Source organism: Tilletiopsis washingtonensis, assembly GCF_003144115.1.
Source record: "Tilletiopsis washingtonensis strain MCA 4186 unplaced genomic scaffold FA09scaffold_12, whole genome shotgun sequence".
NCBI lineage: Eukaryota > Fungi > Basidiomycota > Exobasidiomycetes > Entylomatales > Tilletiopsis > Tilletiopsis washingtonensis.
The window spans coordinates 153,844-174,715 of NW_020312009.1; the positions used below are offsets into that span (position 1 = coordinate 153,844).

Sequence of the window (20,872 nt, forward strand, 5' to 3'; positions counted from 1 at the left end):
GGGGGGGGCAAAGCGAAGCGAAGCGAGGGGGGGCGCATCACCCCGAGCTGGCGCGCGCGTCGCAGGGCAGGGCAGGGCAGGGCAGGGCAGGGCAGGATAACCTGTCCCCGAATCTATGCGCAAACCAAAAAAAAGGATGCCCAACGCTGTCTCCCGGGGCACTAGCCTGGCTTGGAGGCGATGCTGCCCCCTCATCCTCTCTTGCCCGCGCTGACCCCGCACGTGCCGCAGGGGGCAAGGGCAGGGCCAAAGAACCGGCGAGAGTTCTGCCCGCCTCTGCCCCCCCCCCTCCCCCTCCCTCCCGTGCGCGCGAGGGCGTTGCGAGGTGGGCGCGCCTCTGTGGCCGAGAGATAGGCACCAGGCGAGCTGCCTTCTCTGCCCCGCCCGCCTGAGCATGTCCTGCCATGCGCCCACCGCACTATTACTCGTCGTGCGGCCTGCGAGTGAGCAGTAGAGCCCAAGTGGCGGAGTCTACGCTGCCGCCCCTGCGACGCATCCTCTCCGAGCCATACACTGCACCTCGACGGAGCGGCACCACTCACTTCTCAGTCGTCTCGCGCAGGTTCTTCTCCGCGGCGTCGAGCTCCTCCTCGAGGAGGCCCACCTTGCGCGCGAGGTCGTCTGCGTTGGCGCGGCTGCCCTCGTGTTCGGCATTGCTGCTCTTGTGCTCCTGCAGGCGCGCCTCGGCCTTCTCCAGGTCTTGCTCGACGAGCGAAAGCTTGTGCTGCAGACTGGCAATCTCCTGCTCCTTTGTCAGATTCTCCTGCTCAAGTCGCTTCGTCGCCGCCTCGGCTGCCTCGGCACGCTCGATGGACTTGTCGGCCTCGATGCGCAGCGAGTTGAGTTTCTGTGCCAGAGTGTGAGTGGCGCGCATCAGGGTGAGGAGGAGAGGAGAGAGAAGCGTACCTCGCGGATGCGGTCCTGCGCAGCAGCGGGCCAAAGGCGTCAGTGCAGGAGGTAGGGGCCGAGGCTGCGGCGGCAGACTGACCATGGTGGGCGATGTGACTGTTGTGTGAAGAGGTGAGTTGGAAGAGCGAGAGGCGGCCGTGCGAGGTGGTGGTGGTGGTGGTGGTGGTGGTGGTGGTGGTGGTGGTGGTGGTGGTGGTGGTGGATGGCGAGCAAGGCGCCTCGCTCACGGCGGCGAGGCCGGCGGCCGCGTGCAGCGGCCGTGCGCCCGCTGCGCCGTGGCTGGCGCGCGCGCCACACAGCGAGGCGCGCCGCGCCGCCGGCGATGCCAGTGCTGTGCTGGCGCTGGCGCTGCCTCTGCGCCCCCCGCGCGGCGCCGATGTAACACAAAGACATCGAGACGCGCCGGCGCCCCTGAGCCGCGGCGTGCGTGGTGCACGTGACGTCGACGCGTCTCGCCGTGCGCTTCGCCCGCCGCTCCACTTGCTTGTCTCTCTCCTTCTCCTTCTCCACCTTCCTCGCCTCGCCAGCCATGACGCGGCTCTGGTTCCGGCCTCCCGCCGTGCAGCTCTACATCTCCTCCTTTCTCGGGCTGCTCGATCTCAAGACGGGCGCGCTCATCATCTCGCTCTTTGCGCTGTTCAACAAGACGGCCGGCGTCTTTGGCCTGCTCGCCGTCTTCCAGGGCGGCTCAGTGGCGCAGATTTCCCTCTATCTCTACTCCTGCGCCTCCATCCTCCTCTTCCTCTGGGCGCTGCGCGGCATCGCAGACGAAGACGCCGCGCGCACCATGCGCTACGCACACGCCTTTCTCGCAGACCACATGCTCTCCTCGGCATGGACGCTGCTCTTCGGCATCGGCTGGTTTGTGTACACGCCGCACGACGGCGGGCGCCCGCAGCTGGCGCCGCACCAGGCGGGCCTCATGGCGCTTATTGAGGGCATCGAGAAGAGCTACGAGGTGCCGGGCAGCATCAAGCACCACGTGCCCCTCGAGGGCGAGGCAAGGAGAAAGGCGGCGCAGCAGGTCTGGAGCGACGAGAGGGGCTTCAGTGCCGCCGTGCTCGCAGGCGGCTTCATGCTCAAGGTGAGTTCGACGCGGCAAACGACAAGAGGCGGGCCAAAGGAGAGAGACCGAGGAAGCGAGGCAGCGAGAAAGCGAGAAGCGGGAGGAGCTGCTAGGAGGCCATGTCCCTGTGGCAGTCACGCACGTCGCAGGCCGAGGGCAGTGAGCTGAGGGGCACTCGGCCAGCGCTGGATGAGGCAAGCAGAGAGAGAGAGAGGCGTTCTGGAGTGAATAGGGCAGAGGGTTCTTCGTTTCTCGTGTGGAGAGACGGCGCGGGCGCTGTTCACGCACCCGAGCGTGTGCGACGTTTTGCCCCCCCCATGCGTCAGCTGACGGGCCTGCCCATTCCTCTCTCTCTCTCTCTCTCTTTGTCCCCTAGCTCTACTTCGCCCTCATCCTCTATTCCTTCGCGCTCCATCTGCGGCACGGCACCTACCGCGCCCTGCCTCTGACGCGCGCCGCCGCCGCCGCCTCGCCCTCCGCCGCCGGCGCCACTGCTGCGTCGGCGGGCGGCGGCGGCGGCGGCGCCGAGGGCGCGTACGCGGCGCTGGCGCGCGAGGAGCACGAGGAGGAGGAGATGGAGCCTTGGAGTGACGATGAGGAGGAAGAAGAGGGAAAGCAGAGGAGGAGAGAGAGACAATAGTAAGAAGGTTTTTGCGGAGCAGCACACGCCCCAAGCGTATGGTGCTTTCTCTGCCTTGAAAGTAGATTGCAGGTGGGGTGTGAGGATTTGCAGACCTTGTGCCAAAAGGGAGCGAAGCTAGGGCTTAGCCGTACGGTCCCGTGATACAGCCGTGGAACGCATCAAGAGCTGGTTAAGGAGGCGCATAGAAGGATGGGTGGGAATGGGGCTGGGACAAGCGCCGGAGACACTCCAGGTCTCTCTCTCCCTCTCTCTTGCAGTCTCTGTGTCCCCCCTCTGCCTTCTTCGCCTCCTTCTCTCTCGCCGCGCGTCTTTGCCCTATCTTCCCTTTGTCCGAGCGAGTAGCAGTGGCAGAAGGCAGCTCATGCGTGTGTTTCTCGGGCCAATCGCCGTTCTCCTGCCCCCCACCGGGCCCGGCTGCACACGCCAAAGATGGGCAAGGTGGGGCAAGGGGGCATATGAGAGGGCAAGGGACGGACGGAGAGGCACGCATCCGCCCGCCAGGCTTAGGCTGTTCTCTGCGCCCGTGCATTCCGAATCTGATTGGGCCGCATTGGAAGCACGAGGCGTCCTTCGCCCCCCCCCCCCCCCCCCCCCCCCCGCCCGCCCTTAACGCAGAAATCACCTACTCTCGGTACCCCTTGCTGCCTAGTTCCCATGACTGACACCTGCTCAGCCAGCGCAAAGGCAGCGCGCCTCGCTGAGCTTCCACACACGTGCGCGCGCGCTTCACAGAGAGAGGGACCACGTAAACTGGGCAGAGTGCACCGAGCCATTGCTCGCCCCCTGCCCCTCGCCTTCACCGACCCGTCGAGGAGCGCCGTTGCAGCGCGGGCGCGCGCGCGTCCAAAAGGCTGGGCCACGCATGGCGCAGAGCGCTCTGCGTGTCTGCCAAGAAGCAAAGGCGGGGGGGGGGGGCATGCCATGCCAGCATGCAGCGATCAGGCCGCTGGGCACGGCGAGGGCATGCAGCGATGGGCCGGCGCGCGCGGCGTCTGCGCTGAGAGAGGCTGCACCGACCGTACGCTCGCTCACCCCGCGCAACGTGGCAGAGCAGGCTGGGCGAAGAGCAGCGAGCGGCCACACCCTCAGAGGCGCAGACTTACAGCTGGCTGCCACACGACGCGGGTGCGGCAAACGCGTGCAGCGCGCGCCGCGCGCCGTCGATCAACACCCTTTCTGCGACACGGCGGAGTCCGAGTTTGCGCTCGCAGCGTGCACAGCACGGCGCCGGCGGTTCGCGGCCGCGCCCGCATGCCGCCCCCAATGAGCATGCGGTGCGCCCGCGAGGCGAGAGCGAGAGAAGGGCAACAAGATCCGAAGGCTCGCGGCTGCCTCCTGCTGCAGCTCAAAAGCCAAGCCCCAAGGGAGCGCGGGCAGCTGAGGTGCCTCGCAACGCAGACTCTTACTGTCAGGCACGCCCTCGAGGTGCAGACGGCAGCATCAGACGCCAGCCGCCATGCCGTTGCCGCCGGTGCCGCTGCGGCTGCCGCTGCGCTGCCGCTGCAACCGCGTGCGCGTGCAGCGCCCGGCAGCGCCGCGGCATGGCGCTCGCATGCAGATGGCCTCTCCTGCGCCTGATGGGGCAGCGATATGCCATGCCAGATCTGCCGTCTCTGCCTTGGCGGCGTTCTGCGGCAGAAGCGGCGTGCAGCACAGGCGCATGCAGATCTGTGCAGCAGCAGCGGGCAGAGCTTCGGCACTCAGACTTCCACCGCGAGCGCCTGCAGACACAGCTGCGCTCCTCCTGCAGGCGAAAGCTTCTCTCGGTCCGCTCCGCCATCCCGGCGCTCAGCGCCTGCAACGCCGCTGCCGCTCTCCGTTGCGAGCGGCCCTTCCTGCGTGTGCGCCTGCGGCTGCACGCTGCACCCTGGACGAGCTGCGAGCTTGGGTTGCGCATGCAGGCACCCTGTCGGCTAGGCCAGGCCGTTGGCACCAGCCAAGACGCTGAGGCCGTCCAGCAGTGCGATGGCATCGGCAGCTGGCAACGACACACACACACACACACACACACACACACACACACACACACACACACACATACACACACACGCCCTCGCCGGACGCGGCCTCCGACAGGGGAGACCCTGATCAACGCTCCTCTTTGCCCCTCTCCCATCTTCCCGATCCCCCCACATCCCGCCCACCATGGTCCGTCTCTCGCTGCTCCTCGTGCTCTCCCTCTCGCTCGGCGCGCTCGGCGCCAAGACGGGCGCCAAGGGCAGCACCAAGGCCGCCGCCAAGAAGGCCGACGACGGCCGCTGTTCGGCGTCGAAGCTCTGCCCCAAGACGGCGCCGTGCTGCAGCAGCGCCGGCTACTGCGGCAGCGGCGCCGAGCACTGTCTCGCCGGCTGCAATCCCACGTCGTCCTTCTCGCCCCTCTCGTGCAGGGCGCTGCCGCGCTGCAATGCCCGCGCCATCGACTTCACCAACAGCCGCAACCCCACCGTGCCGCTCGCGCAGTACAATGGCGACCCCAGCACCGCCCAGATGACGCTCGACAGCGGCGTGCTGCGCACCGGCGCACAGGGCCTCTATGCCACCGTCGGCCAGAGCGGCGAGGCAGCGGCGGGCGCGACGATCAGCACCACGGACTACATCATGTATGGCCGGTGAGTGGGGTCGCGTGGAGCGGAGACGAGCGGGCAGAAGCAGCAGGGGACTGATGCGACTCTCTCCCTCTCTCTCTCTCTCGCAGAGTGACGGCGACGATGCGCCACAAGAACGACAAGGGCGTCGTCGGCACCTTCATCTTCTTCTCGCCCACGGGCGACGAGATTGACTTTGAGATTACGGCGGGCAAGGCGCGGCAGGTGCAGCTCAACATGTTCTGGCAGGGCCAGTCGCTGCACGGCGCCGACGGCAACAGCCAGATCATCACGATGCCCCAAGGCTTCGACACGGCCGACTGGCACGCCTACACGCTCGACTGGAACGCGCAGCGCATCGTGTACAGCATCGATGGGCAGGCGGTAAAGACGATCTACAGGAAGGACTTCAAGGACGATAAGGGCCGCTTCCAGTACCCCGCCACACCCATGCGCGCCCAGGTCAGCGTCTGGGACTCGAGCAGGATGGCAAAGGGCACGCAGAAGTGGACCGGCGGCAAGCCGGACTACGCCAATGCGGATCAGTACGGCACGTTCACGACGCAGCTCAAGTGTGAGTTGCCCCCCTGCGCCCCCTCTGCAGCTCCCCTTGCTCTCTGTCGCTGCCCACGTCCTGACCCTATCATCGCTCGCTCGCCAGCGCTCACCATCGAATGCAACGACCCGAGCTCCCTCTCCGCGGGCCGCAACTACGGCTTCTCCAAGAAGCTCGACGCCAAGTCGGGCGAGCCGGCCGTCATCGGCACCGACCGCGCCTCGACCGTCTAAAGGTGTCATCCCTGCCCTCGAACTGCATTCGCTGCGACCTCCGCCAAACCCCCCACCCTCACACTCTTTTGCCATCCCTCCTCTCGCCCTCGTGCCCGCCTCCCCCCCGCTAACTGCTCGCTTGCTTTGCACTTGCTCCTTTTCCCCTCCTAGTCACCGGCTCTACCATTTCCCTCCCAGCGAGCCTGCCCACCGCGCCGCACTTTCTCCGCTCTTCTTGCCTCGTCAGCTTGCCGGCCGCTAATCTGATATCCCATTTGCTCCGTCCTCGGCTCCTCTTCCTGAGCGCAGGCGCTGGCCCCTTACTCGTCCGGCAGCTCATCCACCGACGCCACGCTCACCACAGGCACGCCACCGTTGAGGCGTCGCCGATGTGCGCTCGAGGCGGCATACACGCCCTTGCGCAGCCGGTTCACGCTGCCCAGCGGCTGCAGCGACGCGAGGCCGTACCAGGGATCCAGACGCATTTGGTCGCGCCAAAAGTTGACTGTGCAAGAGCCGCAGTCAGAGTGACCGAAATGCGCTCGAGGTGCCAGCCACGCCGGCCTCAGCGACTCAGACTCACCTCGCTGGGGCAGGAAGCACTCCTGAGGCGGCACGCTCAGCCGCGCAATCGTCTGGTACGGGAACTTGTCCTGCGGCCATTCGACGCGCGCATCCTCGACGGGCTGCTGCTCGAGATCCTCGAGCAGTTGCGCTTGCAGCTGAGTTTGGCAGATGAAAGGTCAGCAAAGTGAGAAGGGGCCAGAGCAGCTCCGGTCGGCCGCAAAACGCTCACCTCCCACGTCGCCGTGTTCTGCTGCAGGAACTGCTCTAGATTTTGCCGCAGGCCCGTCTTCTCGTTGGTCTCCTCTGGCAGCTCCTTGGCCTCGAGCGCCTTCTGTGTGTCGCCTACAGGCACGAGGGCCAGCTTTGCCACATAGTCGCCAAAGCGCATCGCCGCCTGGCTGTACTGGCGGTGCGCCACGAGCGGCGTGTTGGGGATCTCGTCGCGCGCCTTTTGCACTGCGTAGTCGTCGCGCTTCTTCAGCTCGGCTTGCAGCGCCGAGGCGTCGTCGCTGTGCTTCAGACGCAGGCCGATCTGGCAAAAAGGCCGTGTCAGCTGGCTGACGCGCGCGAGGAGTAGTCGGCGCTGCCACGCGACTCACGATGTCACGCGTGACGCGGGCGTTGCCAAGCTCTGTATTGAGAGACAGACGTCGTGCTCAGCCAAGTGACAACGGTGCTCTGCGTGCATGGCAGCGGCAGCTCACCGATCGCGGTTGCATTGTTGAACTCGAGGTCCTGTGCCAGAAGGCTGTTGTCAGCACTCGTTCAACACCTCAGCCCAAGCAGGACACGCGCCTCACCTGCGTGCGCGGATCCTTGCCGTCCTGGCGCAGCTTCTCGCCGTCGACGTTGAAGACCTTGATTGCCATGCCTCTCGGCGCACGCTGCGTGTCCGGCACGAGGTCCGTTGGCTCTGAACTGAAGCGAATGGCGACGGGGTACGTCGCTTGCTTGGCGAACATGCTCTGTGCGAGGTGCGCCGGCAGGTTCGGCAGCACCTCCAGCGAGCCCTTGACGACGCCGTGCGTCTTGACGTGCGTGCCGGTAAACGCATGGTGGTGCGCATCGCGCACGCGTGTCTGCGACTCGTTGATCTGCGCACACACCTCGGCAATCAGCGCATCCTCCTCTGCGCCTGCGCCGTGCTCGACGCCCGCAGCGTCCCAGCGCATGTACTTGTCGGCTGTCATGCTTGTTCCGTGGTGATGTGGTGTGCTGCAGAGAAGCGACGGTGAGCGCCTTCCGCCTTGTGTTGTGGAGAGGCCTCCTCATCCGCCCAATGCTGCCTCTCCTCCACACGTCACCGCGAGATGCGGCTTAGCGCCGCGTCGGACGCCGATCGAGGCGCGAGATGCCGCAGGGTGCGCGTCCGATCCGGCGGTGCGGTACCGCGTGCCACAGCGGCAGCGTCTTGATGTGGAGCTGCAGGAGAGCTCCTCCTCCCTCAGAGACTGCCGCACAGCCAGTGAGCGTGGTCCTGTTGCGATGCCGCCGGTGGGGACTGCCCGCGCTTGATTGGGCTGCGGCGGCCGCATGGTCCATGCTTGTCGAGGGAGGCTTGGTGTCAATCGTGCTCCACCCTTGTCCCAGCTGCGACCCCTCTGCTCAGCGTCACAGCGCCACGAGCGGCAGGGTGACCTCTTCGCACGCCGCATCCAGCCGCAGCGTCTCGAGCCACGCCAGCAGCTCATCGTCGTCGTCGTCGTTGTCGTTGAGCGTCGCGGGTGCCGCGGCGCGCAGCTGCGCCAGGGCACGCTGCTGGCGAGCTTGCAGGCGCCGTCGAATGAGCGCCAGCAGCGTCTCGCGACATGTGCGCTCATCTGCCGCCGCAGAAGCGACGCCAGCATCATCGCCCTCGAGCTTGGCGGCAACTTCGGCCAGCGCAGCGTGCGGCACGCTGAAGGCATACAGCACCGCTTCCTCGCGCTGTGCCGTGGCAGTGGCCGGCGCAGTCTGGAGCAGCAGCGCCTGGAAGAGCACCAGCGGCGCATCGCTGAGATTGTTGGGCGCCGCTGCGTCCCATTGCGTCTCCTGCGGCGCAGTCGGCAGTGGCACTTGAGCCACGAGCTCTGCGGAAGGCGTGGCGGCGCAGTCGAAGTCGTGTGGCCCGAGACAGTAGAGCACGCTGTAGCCTAGCAGCCAGCCCGCCAGCGCCACGCCAGCTTCGCGCGGGCCGCCTCGCAGGAAGAGTAGCCGGCCTGCTGCTTGCTGCTGCTGCTGCTGCTCGGCCGACGCAAGGCGCTGGCAGGCAGCGAGAAGAGCGTCGAGCAGCGCTCGGGACGAGGCAGGTAGCGCCGGCTGGTGTGCGAGGTGATGCGCTTCAGCTTACGCCTCAAGTGCGAGAGAACAATCGGGACAAGTCTCTCTCACCAGCACAGATCCAACGCTGCTCTCGGCACGCACATCGACGCAGACTGGCTGTTGTGTCGGCTGAGCGGCGCAACGCAGCACCTCGTCGACGTTGAGCACGCCCAGTGCGCCGCTCGGCTGATGCAGCCAGACGAGTAGATGGGCATTGAGCGGCGCAGTCCAGCGGCGCAATGCTGCAGCCAGAGCGTGCGCTGCGCTGCTGGGCAGCGAGAGAAGGATGGCAGAGCGCAGCCCGAGGGAGAGGAGGAGCAGCTCGTCAAGGAGCGCAGCGCGAGCTGGAGCACTCAGCAGACTGCGACTGCGAGCGGGGAAGTGCGCCTTGAGCAGCGCGTCGAGCGCGGCGCGCGTGCGTGAGGGGACACGCATGGCTTGAATGAGCGCTGTGTGCTGCGATCTCTGCGGGAAAGGCTCGCTGGTGAAGGCCGAGAGAGGTGATGGACGTCGGGAAGCAAGGATGCGCGGGCGCGTCGGCTGCTCGGCACGTCCGCGCCTGAGCCGACACCCGCCCGCCCCTGCTGGAGGAGCTCGGCATTGCGTCTGATGCTCAGACAGGACGCAGCCGATGCAGAACGGCAGAGCGTGCGCTTCTGCAAATCTGTGATGGCTCACGAAGCCTGCACGAGGCGCGTATGGTGCCCCAGCAACCCCCACTGCGCACTTGCCGGCAGGCTGCTCAGGCGACGAGAGGGTCATCATGACGATTACAGCAACAAGTGAACACGGAGGGCGTAGGGAGCACAGAGAATCATCGAAGGACAAGGAGGGAGCATGACTGCCCTGCTTGCCGCTGCCATTCTCAGCACTTTGCGCCCCCGCACACGCGCGCTCCCTCGGGCAAGTCCTGTGCCTCCTTGTGCGCCACGCCTGCCTTGCCCGCCATGCGCTCGATGATGGCTCTGAAGCACTGTGCGTCTTGCGCGCCGGGGATCTCGGCGACGGCACGCAGCGCCTCGGGCTCGCCGGCCTCCAGCTCGAAGAAGGGCACGCCGGTGATGCCCTTGCTGCGCGCGCGCTCGAAGCCCGACGTCACCTCTGCAGCCTGCTCTGAGCCGCGCAGCCAGGACAGGGCGGCGTCGACGGAGGGGAAGAGATGGGCGTCGGTGGCGAGCTTGGCGAGCTCCTCGTGCGATCTGGGACGCAGTGCGTGTCAGCACTGCGGGGACAGCGGCACAGGCTCTGATCCAGCTAGCCGCCCAACTCACCCAGGGTCGCCTCGTCGCTCAAAGTAGTGCGGAAAGAGCTCCTCGAGCAGCCGGAGCTGCGCCTCCCACCCACCCTGGGCATAGGCGTGCGAGAGCAGGCGGTGCGAGTCAAACGTGTTGCGCAGCGGGCCGTCATAGTCGCTGTGGAGGCGAGTGTGGGGGTCAGCTAGGCAGCGCACGGCGGCAAGCAGCAGAGGCACTACCGGCCTCGGGGCTGGCATTCGAGTCGTCCACCCATGCCGCCCCCAAGACGGCAGCGGCGTTGCCTGGCAGGCAAGGGACTCACAAATGAATGCCCTCCTCTGCGCCGCGCTCCTTCATCATGCTCTCCATCTGCACGAAGCGCGGGCCAAACTTGCGCATGTAGCGCTCGCGCTTGTCGACGGCCTGCGCCTTCGGCAGCGTCGGGTCGAGCTGGTATGGCAGGAAGTGCAGCTGTGGCGCAAATACGGCCTCGGCGCCGGAGGTGTAGGGCGAGGTACGCAGCGCGGCTTGCAGCTTGCGCAGACCGATGAAGCAGAACGGACAGACTGTGCGAGGTGAGTGAGTGGACGAAGCGGGAGAAGGAACGTGCCACGCACTGTTGTCCGACGTCACGGCGATGCGCAGCGGGATGAGCGAGGCGGCGGGCATGGCGGGGCGCAGCGACGGCGAGGCGAGGACGAGGCGAGAAGGAGGTGCAGGAGGCGCGCCACGGCAAGCGAGCGCAGGTGACGAGAGCAGCGCCGAGAGAGCAGGCGTCAGGGGCGTTGTGCGGAGAGAGCGGCAACACGTGAACACAGAAGGCAAGATGAAGCGATAGGAGGGAGTGGCGATGTGGTGGATGCGGAGGTGGACTGAAGAGGGCCGGAGAGAGGCAAGGGCAACGAGCCATCATCAGACGAGCGCCGCTCCGGCCGAGAGCGCCCTCGCCGTGCCGGGCGGCGGCACGCCTTGGCAGCCCGGCACGCGAGCGTGTGGAGCGGCGCGGCGCGCGCCTCGGCCACCGCCGGATGCGCCCGGCACGCTTTCCCGGCGTCCGGGCGTGGGCCCCTCTCCTTCTCCTCTCGGCCGCAGCAGCAGCCGTCTCGTCCGCAGCCGCCTGCCCCTCTCCGCGCTCCGCCGGTCGCTGCAGCCGTTGCTCGTCGAGTGGCGGCCTCGACAGGACAGCTGCGGCGCAGAGCCTTGCCTCCATCTCGGCAGCGCTCTGCCGAGAGCGTCGTACGTGCCTCTCATTGACTGGCCGGAGCTCGCGGCAACTCCAGCCGTAACGATGTGCTGCTGCGCCTGTCGCATCCTGGCGTGCCTGGCGCAGACGCGGGAGCTCGCAGCCTAGCTTGCGCAAGAGACGAGATTGCGCCGTCGTCCGAGCTGCGCCTGCATCTGGATGGACGGCAGCACACCGACAGGCCCACCCGAGCTGCCAACGGCCGCGGGTTCGCCGGCCGGACTTAAGCGCTGGCGCCGCTGATCCTTGGCGTGCTGCTCCCACGCCCTGCTGGCGCACATCACGCACTGGTACGCGCCGCGCGCCCGTGCGCTCCGCTCCGCTCCGAGCCGCTCCGCCGTCCTGGCACCATCCCCGCCTCTCAGCAGACATGAGCGCAACACCGGCACCTGCACCTGACACGAGCGTTTTCGGCGGCGGGCCCGCGTCCAGTCTGGGCGCCTTTGCCCAGCTCGCGAGCCGCGCCGACGTGGCTGGTCTCGTGGCCGTCGTCACGGGTGGCTCGTAAGTCGAGCTTGGCCCCTGCCCTGCCGTGTCGTGCGACTGATGACCCATGCGATGCGCGCTTGACCAGTGCTGGACTGGGCCTGTATGCCGCGCAGGCATTGGCACTCAGGTCAGCCGCCCGGCCGGCTCAGCGCGCAAAAGCCAAGTCTCTGCTGACGCGCTTGTCTCGCTGCCTGGCCCGCTCAGCGGCGCACAAGTGTACATCCTTGGCCGGCGAGCCGAGGTGCTCGAGGCGGCAGTAGCTAGCATTCCAGTTGTACGTCGAGAGCCTGCGGTGGGATCATGTCCGTGGCTGAGTGTGTCTTCTGACCCCCTCCCCCCCCTCAGGACTCGCCGGGCAAGCTGGTGGCTGTTCAAGGTGCGTCGTGTGCTCTTCCACGTGCGAGGACTCTCTGCGTAGCCTAGTAGCGCTGACGACTGCCTGAATGCGCAAGCCGACGTCACGTCAAAGGCGTCAATCGCTAGTGCTGTACAGACCATCAGTGCAGCGCAGGGCGAGCGAGGCATCGACCTTCTCCTTTGCAACGCCGGTGCGTCCTTTGCTCCTTTCTCGAGGCGCGGCTTCTGCGTGAGTTGCAACCTCGCTGATTGACACTTCCCCACAAGGCATCGCCGGACGCTTCATGGTGCGTCATGCTCGCTACATCACACTCCTGCCTAGTCTCTCAACTAGCATGCGTATGCTCTTGCAGGACAACTACGGCAAAGGCGGCTTCGACACGACCAACTTTGAGCAGATGCAGTCGGAGCTCGACTCGTTCACCGAGGAAGAGTTCAGCGAGATGTGCGTTGTCCTTTGCCGCGTTGACCTCCGTTCCTCCGCACCGGCTGACGCCTGCTACGCAGCTTCAAAGGCGAGCCGCGCCTCAGACTCGACGCCTCATCATTGGGCCCCCGCCGACAGTCTCGCTCACGCGGGCACCACAGTCAACACGCTCGGCCCCTACCTCTGCTCAACGGCCTTCCTACCGCTGCTCAAGCAGGGCACGGCGTGGCATGCCACGCAAGCGGCGGGCGCATGGCCGCGCTACACGAGCCAGGTCATGCTCGTCAGTTCCAATGCGGCGGTGATCAAGTGAGAGATAGAGAGCGCGTGTCTAGCAATGCTGACTCTCGCAGCTGACACACCTCTGCGCAACCAGGCTCCCGTATGTTGTGCTTTCGGCTTGACTCTGACAGTCTTGACTCATGCCTCTGCCCTCGGCTCGCGATCTAGCATCATCAATGCTCTCTAGTACGTCCTCTGCTCTCTCCGCATTCTCTGTTCTGACGCCATTGCTGTCCCACAGCAACATGTCCAAAGCAGCGACGTCGCACTTTGGCGCCATGCTCTCGACGATGCTGGCCGAGAGCGGCATCCGCTGCAACACGCTCGAGCCCGGCCTCTACCCTTCCGACATGACGGCCGCCCAGGGCGCACGGCACGCGGCGACGGGACATCGAGAGCTCGAGGGCACTAACGGTGCTGCGATTCCTGCGGGCCGCGCGGGTTGGCCACACGAGTGAGGCAGCAGACTCAACTCGGGGCGCACGCCGGGACTGAAACACTTCGACTGACGCCCGCCCGACAGACACGCAGCCTCGGTGCTCTACCTCGCCTCGCGCGCCTCGATCTTTGCCAACGGCACGCGCCTGCGCGTGGATGGCGGCGCCGTGCAGAAGGTGCGTCTGTGCCGTACTTGGTGCCAGCCGAAGAGGCATGAAGCTGATGAATACACCTCGGCGCAGGTGCCGGCGACGGACTGAGCGGCGCAGCACGAGAGCCGAGCGGACAGCGAGAAGCTGCTGCGATGGGCAGTGGCGATGAAATAGAAAGATGCGTGCTGAGGCGACGTCTGCGGGCAGAGACGGTGGTGGTGGTGGTGTGAGAGTCAGACGAGCTCGAGGCGGCCGATCGAGCTGGGCGCGCCTCACGCACGGGCCGCCGCCGCGGTGGGCAACTTCAAGGCGCGCCGGCGAGCGGCTTTCCTTCCTGCATTCATCTCCTCTCGAGTCGCCCATCGCACCCCACGCCGCGGCCTGGCCCCCGCTCTCGCGCCCTTCCGGGCCAGCTCATCTGCTGCGGCTCAGCGTCCGCGTGTCGGCGCGCCGGCGGCCATGGCCAGTCCGCCGTCGCTCGTGACGCCGCGGCGCTCGCCGCAGCGCTCCCTCACCGCCCTCACCGCCACGTCCGACCCACGCGCGCCGCACAGCGATGCCGGCGGCAGCAGCAGCGCCGGCTATCTGCCGCAGCGCACCAGTCTCTCGAGCCTCGATGCCCTTCAGACGGCCCGCCCTGCCGCGGCGCCGCCGTCGCAGGGACGCTCGGCCCTGACGCACACACAGCAGCACGGCGCGCCCACGCGCGAGGCCACGCCCGAGGAGGAGGAGCGCAACTCGACAACGTTCTATCGCAGCTGCCAAATCAGCCTCATGGAGCCCGTCGGCAGCATGAGCATCAGTCCGGGTGAGTGCGGCAGCCGAGCGTGGGCAGCGCCATGCCCGGCGCTCTGGACTCTGATGCCTGCCCGGCAGCGAACCGCGACGTGGTGCTGGCGGCGCGCAAGGGCCTCTTCATCGTCGACCTGGAGAATCCGTACGACACGCCGCGCTTCCTGGCGCACTCGAGCCGCTGGGAGGTGGCCGACTGCCAGTGGAACCCGCACCCGGCGCGCGCGCACTGGGTCGCGAGCACGTCGAACCAGAAGCTGCTCGTCTGGAACTTGGACCGCCCCGAGTCGCAGCTGCATCCGCCGGCGGCAGCGCAGCCCGTGCATCTTCCCTCTGCTGCCTCTCTGCGCGGCATGTCAGGCGCCACGGCCGCCAGCATGCCCTCGTTGCCGTCGTATCGGCAGCCTGCGACGGCAGCGGCGGCGCCGCGCATCTCGCGCTCGTCGGCGGTGGAGCATGTGCTGCATGCACATGGCCGCGGCATCACGGACATCAATTGGTCGCCCTTCCACCCCGACGTGCTGGCGTCGTGCGGCATTGACAGCTGGACGTGGGCGTGGGACATGCGCGATCCGGGCCGCCCAAAGCAGGGCTACAGCGCGTGGAACGCGGCGGCGACGCAGGTCAAGGTGAGTTTGCCTCGAGCGTCGCTGCCGCCGAGCGCTGGCAAGCTCAGTGTGGTCGCTTCCTCAGTGGAACCGAGCGTCGCCGCATCGCCTCGCTACCTCGTGCGACAACAAGGTGCTCATCTGGGACGACCGCAAGGGCGCGTTGCCGCTGGCGACGATCGAGGCGCACGAGTCCAAGATCTATGGCATCGACTGGTCGCGCGACACGTCGCTGGGGCTGGATCGGCTCATCACCTGCTCGCTCGACGGCTCGGTCAAGTACTGGGACCTGGCGAGTCCTGCAGCACAGCGAGCCGTCGGACATCGCGAGCTCGTGACGGAGCCGGAGGCGGTCATTGAGACGCCTACGCCTGTCTGGCGAGCCCGGCATCTGCCCTTTGGCAGCGGCATCATGACGCTGCCGCAGCGAGGCGACACGTCGCTCAGCATGTGGTCCAAGGAGCGGCCCGATGCGCCCGTCGAGCGCTTCGTGGGACATCGCGACATCGTCAAGGAGTACCTCTTCCGCACGCGCGGCGGCAACAACCGCGACAACGACGACCGCGAGTGGCAGCTGCTGACGTGGAGCAAGGACCAGACGCTGCGGCTCTGGCCCGTCAGCGAAGAGGCCACGAGAGTGAGTCGCAGCAAAGCGTCTGCGCCGGGCCGATCACTGATCCCTTGCGAGCACAGGCAGTCGGACACAAGCCGGGCGGCCGCATCAACGTGCTCCACACGCGCGCCAACGCTCGCGACATCTCGTTCCGCAACCCTCCGTCCGATGCGCAAGCACACACGCGCATGGAGTCGGCCGATCAGACGCCAGCGACAGCATCGTCGATTCTGCCGCCCACCGACGCCACCTGGTCGCTGCTGAGCGGCCGAGGCAGCGGCACACGTCTGAGCGGCACGTCGCCGTACGGCTCGTCTGCGATGGGCGGCGCCGGCGGCAATGGCAGTCCTAGCGGGCCGCTCAGCTCCAGCCTGGGCCACACCGCGGCGGCCAGCTTCAGCAAGCATGCCCGCAGCTTCTCCGACCTCGCCGGCGCAGAGGGCAACTGGCAGCTGCCGCTCTCGCGCTCCGCCGGCGCCCAGGCTCCGGGCAGCAGTCTGGCGGCACCCGTGCCGGCCACTCGCACACTGCGCCACAGCAGCTCGTACCAGCGCCCCGCCGTGGGCTCGGCGACGATGTCTGCCGGCTCGCATGTGCTGGGCCAGTCGCAGCGCAGCTCGCTGCATCGCATGGACACCAACGAGCGCCAGCGCGAGGCGCTGCGGCGCAAGCAGGGCAAAGAGCCGGAGCGCGAGCGCGACAAGGAGCGCCGGCAGCGGCGCCGCGAGCAGGGACGGCATAGGCAGCAGCAGGAAGAGCACGCTGCGGCCGCCTCGGCGGGCTTCATGACGCGCGGCGCCGGCGGACAGGCAGAACAGTGGGGCATGGGCTCTGCGCGCATGCGCCCAAAGCGAGGCGCTGGCTTTGACGCCGTAGGCTGGATCTCGGGCATCCGCATGCAGCCCGAGACGCGGCGGCCGCGCAGGACGGAGCGAGAGGAGGGCAATGGCTCGTCGTCGGCGCGAGGCATGTCGGGCTCGCGCGCCACGCTCACCGGCAATGCCGAGGCGCAGCTCTCCGAGAGCGAGGCGGGCGCCACGACGGACCATGAGCTTGATGCGCCCGATGCGGCGCAGACACTCGGCGAAGAGGTCATGGCGATCAGCAAGTACCTCAGTCGCGTGACCTTTGAGCGGGTGAGTTGCGCCTCTCTCTACGCGTGCGTGGAGCACTCAAGTTGCTCACACCGCCCGCCCTTGCAGATCGAGATCGCACAGCGCACTTGCACTTGCAGTCTGTACGGGCCGTGGGGCATCGAGCGGGGCATGCCTGCGTTTCTGCGCGTCACATTCGTCTATCCCTCGGCCTACCCCGCCAAGGCGCCGCGCTTCGAGCTGGAGCACAACGCCTCGGTGCCGCTCAAGACGCGAGCCTTCCTGCTGCGCAACCTGTCGGCCATCCTCGGCACGCACGCGCGGCAGCAGGTGGCGCATGCGATGGAGGAGGAGCTCGAGTCGCTGGCGGGCACGGCGAGCGTCAGCGAGGCGGCCACGGCGCCGCTGTACACGGGCGTGCCGAGCATGGAGGCGTGCCTGCGCTTCTTGCTCGGCGAGTCGCTGGCGGCGGATACGGTGCCAGGCACGCCGGGAGTCGCTCCGCCGCTTGTCAATGACACGGAGGACGAGTCGGAGGATGAGGAGGCGGTGCTGCAGCTGCGCCTGCCGCCACAGACATGCGGCGCCTCCTTTGGGCCCAACGGTGAGCTGATCGTGGCGCCGGCGCTCCGCAGCGCCTTGCCGGGCCAGAGCTGACGCGCTTGCAAACTCAGGCGAGCTCGTCACGTTCTCCTCACACCACATCTCGCCGCGCCTCGTGGGCAGCGTGCCTCTGGCGGCACTGGCCGGCTCGACGACGGGCAGTGTGCTCGGCTCCGTCACCGACGCCAGTGCGGCCGGCGCCGCCGACGGCGCGCGCTTCCTGCACTCCTACGGCGCCCTCTCGAGCGCCATGGCGAGCCTGGCGCGCCTGGCGACACACGATGGCGCCGACGGCGTTGGCGATCTCGACGTGGTGCAGCTCATCAACTCGGAGTTTCTGCGTCGTCGCGTGAGTTGCTCATCGTTGCTCGCCGCCGAGTCGCGCCTCCTACTGACGGGCCCACACTTGCGTGCACAGCTGCAAAGGTCCGAGAGCAAGAGCCGCAGCTCCAAGGGGCGCAGCCGCAGCAAGATGCGCGCCAACATGGGCCTGCTCGACTCGGGCAGCGTGCAGCCGCGGCGCTCGCGCTCCACGAGTCCCTTTCCGCGCTCGATGCCCGCGCTGGGCAGTGGTGGCATGATGCGACCTTCGACGAGCGCTCGCATCTCGCCGCACACACGAGCTCCTCCAGGCAGCAACGGCAGCGCAGGAGGCTGCACGGTGCGCATCTACGACCTGCGGCAGCTCGAGCCGATGCGTCCCATGCTGCTCGGCTCGCCGCACGTGCCGCGCCGCCGCTCCAACTTGCTGCCCGGCTCGCCCACGACGACGCCGACCAACGAGCGGCGCGACCCGCTCGCCTCGGTGCTGCTGATGCGCGGCGCCTCGAGCAGCAGCCATGCCAGCAACGGCAGCAGAGCAGCAGCAGTGCGCCCCGCCTCGCCGCGCTCGACGACGATCCGCGCGCCGGCGCCCCTGCCGCGCCCGTCGTCGTCGCTGCAGCGCGCGGCGGCCGCCGAGCTCATGAAGCCTTCCTCCGATCCCTCTGCATAGAACTTGCCCCCACCCCATCACTGCTGCCTGCTCCTCCCATGCCGCTCTCCCGTGCTGCTCTCACATACCAATTCGCATATCGCACCCGCTGCTGCGCGCAGCACAGCTCCAGGACGATCAAGATTCAGGGGGAAGGGAGGGGTGACACGCAGGCTTGCTAGGCGCGAGAAGACGTCCGTCCGTCGGCGGAAGCGAGGCCCTCTCACATGAGAGCCTCGCGCACGCGCTGCTGGTTCGTCCGCAGCCTGTGGGGGAGAGAGACAGACATCAGCGATCTGCAGCGCGCCGCGGGGCGAAGCGCTGGAGAGTCGGAGTGAAAGAAGGGGCGGGGGTGGAGGGTGGGGAAGAAGCACTCACCGCTCATTCTCCACCTCGAGCTCCCGGATCCGCGCATCGCGCTCCGCCAGCTGGCGCTTGAGCTTCTCGAGCTCCTTGCGCGCCTCTGCGTCGCCTGCTCCGCTCGCTGCCGCAGCCGACGCGGGCGCAGAGGCAGCCGCCGCAGACGCAGCGTGGCCATTCTCGCGCAGCGCCGCAAAGGTGCTCTTCTGCGGCGAGGCGGCGCGCTGCTGCGTGGCCGGCTCGGGCGCCTTGGGCGCGGGCGCAGGCGCAGGCTGCGCAGCCGGCGCGGCAGCTGCAGACGCAGGAGCGGGCGCGGCGGCGGCAGACGTGCTGTTCGACGGCGCAGAGGCGAAGGAGGCCGTGGCAGCTGGTGCGGAGGCGGGAGCAGGCGCACTGCGCGGCGCACCAGCAGAGGCAGCCGAGGGAGCGGCGCCGCTGCTCTTGACGCCGCTGCCATCCTCCAGACTGACAAGGTTGGGCTGGGCCGTCTTGCCCGCGAAGAACTCGGCGGCGCTGAGAGCGGGCTTACTCGAGGGCGCTGTGGGAGGCGAGATCACACGCTGTTGTTCAGCACACTGGCTGCCTTGGAAGTGAGAGGAGAGGAAACACAAACAGACGCACCAGGAGGGAAGATGTCGCTCTGGAAGCTCTCGGCTCGTCGCGGCACGAGGAAGCTGATCGGCTGCACCATGTTGCCCGTCACCTTGTACGCGCGTGCGATCTGGTTGGCAGATGAGCATCGTCAGCTGCTGCCATCTTCTCGCCGCCTGATCCCCTCCATCCCTCCTCTCCGCGCCAGCGGCCACGCCCACTCACCTCGTTCTCATCCGCGTTGAGCGCCCTCCGCGGCACAAACGTCAGGCCCCGCTGCGGCTCCGTGCTCTTGTACTCCGTCAGGTAGTGCAGCTCGTCATTCTCCAGCTCGTAGTAGCGGATGTTGCCGTCGCCCTTGCCGGCGAGGAAGCAGATGTTGTTGTCCGACCAGAAGGGCATGATGACGCCGGAGGAGGAGTCCAGGACAATTTGCTCTGGAGGAGCGCGGGCGTGAGAGGAGAGAGAGAGAGCAATGAGGAGGAGACGTACTGAGCGGCTTGCTGATGTTGGTGGAATCCCAGAGGAACAGTTGCCGGTCACTCATCTTGCTGAAGCCTGCAAAGCGCGCGCGTATGTGAGCCTCTTCTGTCCCACTTTCCCCCCCCCCCCACCCCACCCCATCCCTCTCCCGCTTTGCATCGCCCTCCCTGCCACCTCTCTCGACTCACCCGTCGTGATGAAGCGATCCAGCTGTCCGCACCAAGCGACGCGTGCGCCCTTGATGCCGCCATGGCTCTCGGCCTCCTGCACCGCCTTGCCTCCTTTGCGCGTGTCAAACGTGCGCAGCTTGCGGTCTCTGCACGTCGCCACCAGCGTCGTGCCCGTCCAGTCAAACGCCAGCGACTGGATCGAGTCGCTGAAGCCCGTCATCTCGACTTGGGCGCCGTCGCCGCCCGCCTCGACGTCGTACAGCTTGATGACGTGGTCGCCCGTCGCGGCGGCCAGCACGTGGTTGGCGACGGGGTGGAAGAGGACTTGGCCGACTTTGCTGCGAGCGAGGATAGATGCAATCAGCATCCTGCCTCTTCCTCCAGGCCTCATCGACATTGTTTCTGCCCCCCCTCTGGCCGTGCCTCGCCGTGCCTCACTCACCGACCTCCGCCATGCAGCTTCCTCAGCGGCTGCAGATCCTTGACTCCGCCGGCCTTCTCCCTCTCCTTCTCACTCAGATCCAGCACACTCCAGTCCTCCTCGTTGGCGCGCCAGAGGCCCACGGTGCCGTCGTCGCTGGCACTGGCGACAAAGGCATCGTCAAAGGGCGAGAAGGCCGTGTCGAGCACCGAGGCGCTGTGGCCGCGGCAGAGCGGGTAGATGTCGGGCAGCTTGCCCGTGCGCGCCACGGGGATGAGGGCAAAGGCGCCGCCGCCCGACGCGGCCCAATTGACGGAGACGAAGCGCCCGTTGCCGGCGACGAGGTTGGTGTCCCATGCCTGGCGGCGCACAGCAAGGCATCAGCAGCAGCGCTCAGCGCAGCGCAAAGTTGCTGAGTGGCAGCAAGCGAGGCAGACTTACATTGTTCGACACCTGCGCGCGACAGCCACACATGAGAGAGAGAGAGGGAGAGCAACGTCAGCGCAATGTGGGCGCCAGCGCATGCTCGGCGCCCGCACCTTGATGTTGTCGTAGAAGTCCTCCTTGCGCGCCGCCGTGCCGTACACGTGGCGGTACTTGGAGGGCCGTACGAAGCGGCTCATGGTGTGAGTGGGCGTGAGGGCGCGATGGGGCTGGATGGGCAGAGTCGGTGGATGGGTGAGAAGGAGAAGGAGGCGG

The 20,872-nt window shown here is 67.4% G+C and overlaps 9 protein-coding genes across 9 annotated transcripts in view; 4 read left to right on the top strand and 5 right to left on the bottom strand.

Annotated features, from left to right (window-relative positions):
* The window catches only part of FA09DRAFT_330249 (hypothetical protein), a 2,018-nt gene extending 957 nt beyond the window's left edge, over positions 1 to 1,061 (bottom strand). The window contains exons 1-3 of the mRNA XM_025742529.1: positions 989 to 1,061; positions 907 to 921; positions 543 to 847 (exon numbers count right to left, since the gene is read on the bottom strand). Coding sequence (XP_025597843.1) covers positions 543 to 847; positions 907 to 921; positions 989 to 991 — 323 coding nt within the window. The 5' untranslated portion in view covers positions 992 to 1,061. The remainder of the gene's footprint in view (positions 1 to 542; positions 848 to 906; positions 922 to 988) is intronic.
* A 367-nt stretch (positions 1,062 to 1,428) lies between these two features.
* On the top strand, positions 1,429 to 2,425 carry FA09DRAFT_330252 (DUF1753-domain-containing protein). The gene has a single exon (XM_025742530.1). It carries the CDS (start codon positions 1,439 to 1,441, stop codon positions 2,141 to 2,143), a length of 705 nt encoding a protein of 234 aa, XP_025597844.1. The 5' UTR covers positions 1,429 to 1,438; the 3' UTR covers positions 2,144 to 2,425.
* A 2,026-nt stretch (positions 2,426 to 4,451) lies between these two features.
* FA09DRAFT_39416 (concanavalin A-like lectin/glucanase) lies at positions 4,452 to 6,215 on the top strand. The gene is made up of 3 exons (XM_025745633.1): positions 4,452 to 5,227; positions 5,314 to 5,777; positions 5,865 to 6,215. The coding sequence occupies exons 1-3, from the start codon at positions 4,764 to 4,766 to the stop codon at positions 5,990 to 5,992; spliced, it is 1,056 nt and encodes a 351-aa protein (XP_025597845.1). The 5' UTR covers positions 4,452 to 4,763; the 3' UTR covers positions 5,993 to 6,215.
* A 50-nt stretch (positions 6,216 to 6,265) lies between these two features.
* On the bottom strand, positions 6,266 to 7,941 carry FA09DRAFT_39295 (heme-dependent catalase). Its single transcript, XM_025745631.1, has 6 exons — positions 7,342 to 7,941; positions 7,246 to 7,276; positions 7,141 to 7,172; positions 6,771 to 7,073; positions 6,558 to 6,696; positions 6,266 to 6,479 (listed from the first exon to the last, which is right to left on the bottom strand). The coding sequence occupies exons 1-6, from the start codon at positions 7,729 to 7,731 to the stop codon at positions 6,295 to 6,297; spliced, it is 1,080 nt and encodes a 359-aa protein (XP_025597846.1). The 5' UTR covers positions 7,732 to 7,941; the 3' UTR covers positions 6,266 to 6,294.
* On the bottom strand, positions 7,942 to 9,804 carry FA09DRAFT_39373 (hypothetical protein). Its single transcript, XM_025745632.1, has 2 exons — positions 8,912 to 9,804; positions 7,942 to 8,839 (listed from the first exon to the last, which is right to left on the bottom strand). The coding sequence occupies exons 1-2, from the start codon at positions 9,605 to 9,607 to the stop codon at positions 8,153 to 8,155; spliced, it is 1,383 nt and encodes a 460-aa protein (XP_025597847.1). The 5' UTR covers positions 9,608 to 9,804; the 3' UTR covers positions 7,942 to 8,152.
* Positions 9,708 to 10,746, bottom strand: FA09DRAFT_339074 (thioredoxin-like protein; the record flags this gene model as incomplete). Its single annotated transcript, XM_025744173.1, has 4 exons — positions 9,708 to 10,041; positions 10,114 to 10,254; positions 10,400 to 10,643; positions 10,695 to 10,746. The coding sequence occupies 4 exons, from the start codon at positions 10,744 to 10,746 to the stop codon at positions 9,708 to 9,710; spliced, it is 771 nt and encodes a 256-aa protein (XP_025597848.1).
* Positions 10,747 to 11,690: 944 nt separating this feature from the next.
* Positions 11,691 to 13,573, top strand: FA09DRAFT_339075 (NAD(P)-binding protein; the record flags this gene model as incomplete). The annotated part of the gene is made up of 12 exons (XM_025744174.1): positions 11,691 to 11,824; positions 11,895 to 11,936; positions 12,014 to 12,083; positions 12,155 to 12,185; positions 12,434 to 12,453; positions 12,520 to 12,611; positions 12,732 to 12,902; positions 12,970 to 12,975; positions 13,044 to 13,061; positions 13,117 to 13,329; positions 13,399 to 13,489; positions 13,556 to 13,573. The coding sequence occupies 12 exons, from the start codon at positions 11,691 to 11,693 to the stop codon at positions 13,571 to 13,573; spliced, it is 906 nt and encodes a 301-aa protein (XP_025597849.1).
* Positions 13,574 to 13,816: 243 nt separating this feature from the next.
* Positions 13,817 to 18,284, top strand: FA09DRAFT_330257 (hypothetical protein). Its single transcript, XM_025742531.1, has 6 exons — positions 13,817 to 14,886; positions 14,951 to 15,502; positions 15,559 to 16,614; positions 16,681 to 17,176; positions 17,247 to 17,524; positions 17,594 to 18,284. Exons 1-6 carry the CDS (start codon positions 14,305 to 14,307, stop codon positions 18,167 to 18,169), a joined length of 3,540 nt encoding a protein of 1,179 aa, XP_025597850.1. The 5' UTR covers positions 13,817 to 14,304; the 3' UTR covers positions 18,170 to 18,284.
* Positions 18,225 to 20,850, bottom strand: FA09DRAFT_330258 (DUF1900-domain-containing protein). The gene is made up of 9 exons (XM_025742532.1): positions 20,713 to 20,850; positions 20,615 to 20,626; positions 20,195 to 20,532; positions 19,771 to 20,090; positions 19,592 to 19,657; positions 19,325 to 19,536; positions 19,130 to 19,229; positions 18,527 to 19,046; positions 18,225 to 18,414 (listed from the first exon to the last, which is right to left on the bottom strand). Exons 1-9 carry the CDS (start codon positions 20,794 to 20,796, stop codon positions 18,372 to 18,374), a joined length of 1,695 nt encoding a protein of 564 aa, XP_025597851.1. The 5' UTR covers positions 20,797 to 20,850; the 3' UTR covers positions 18,225 to 18,371.
* Positions 20,851 to 20,872: the final 22 nt, after the last annotated feature.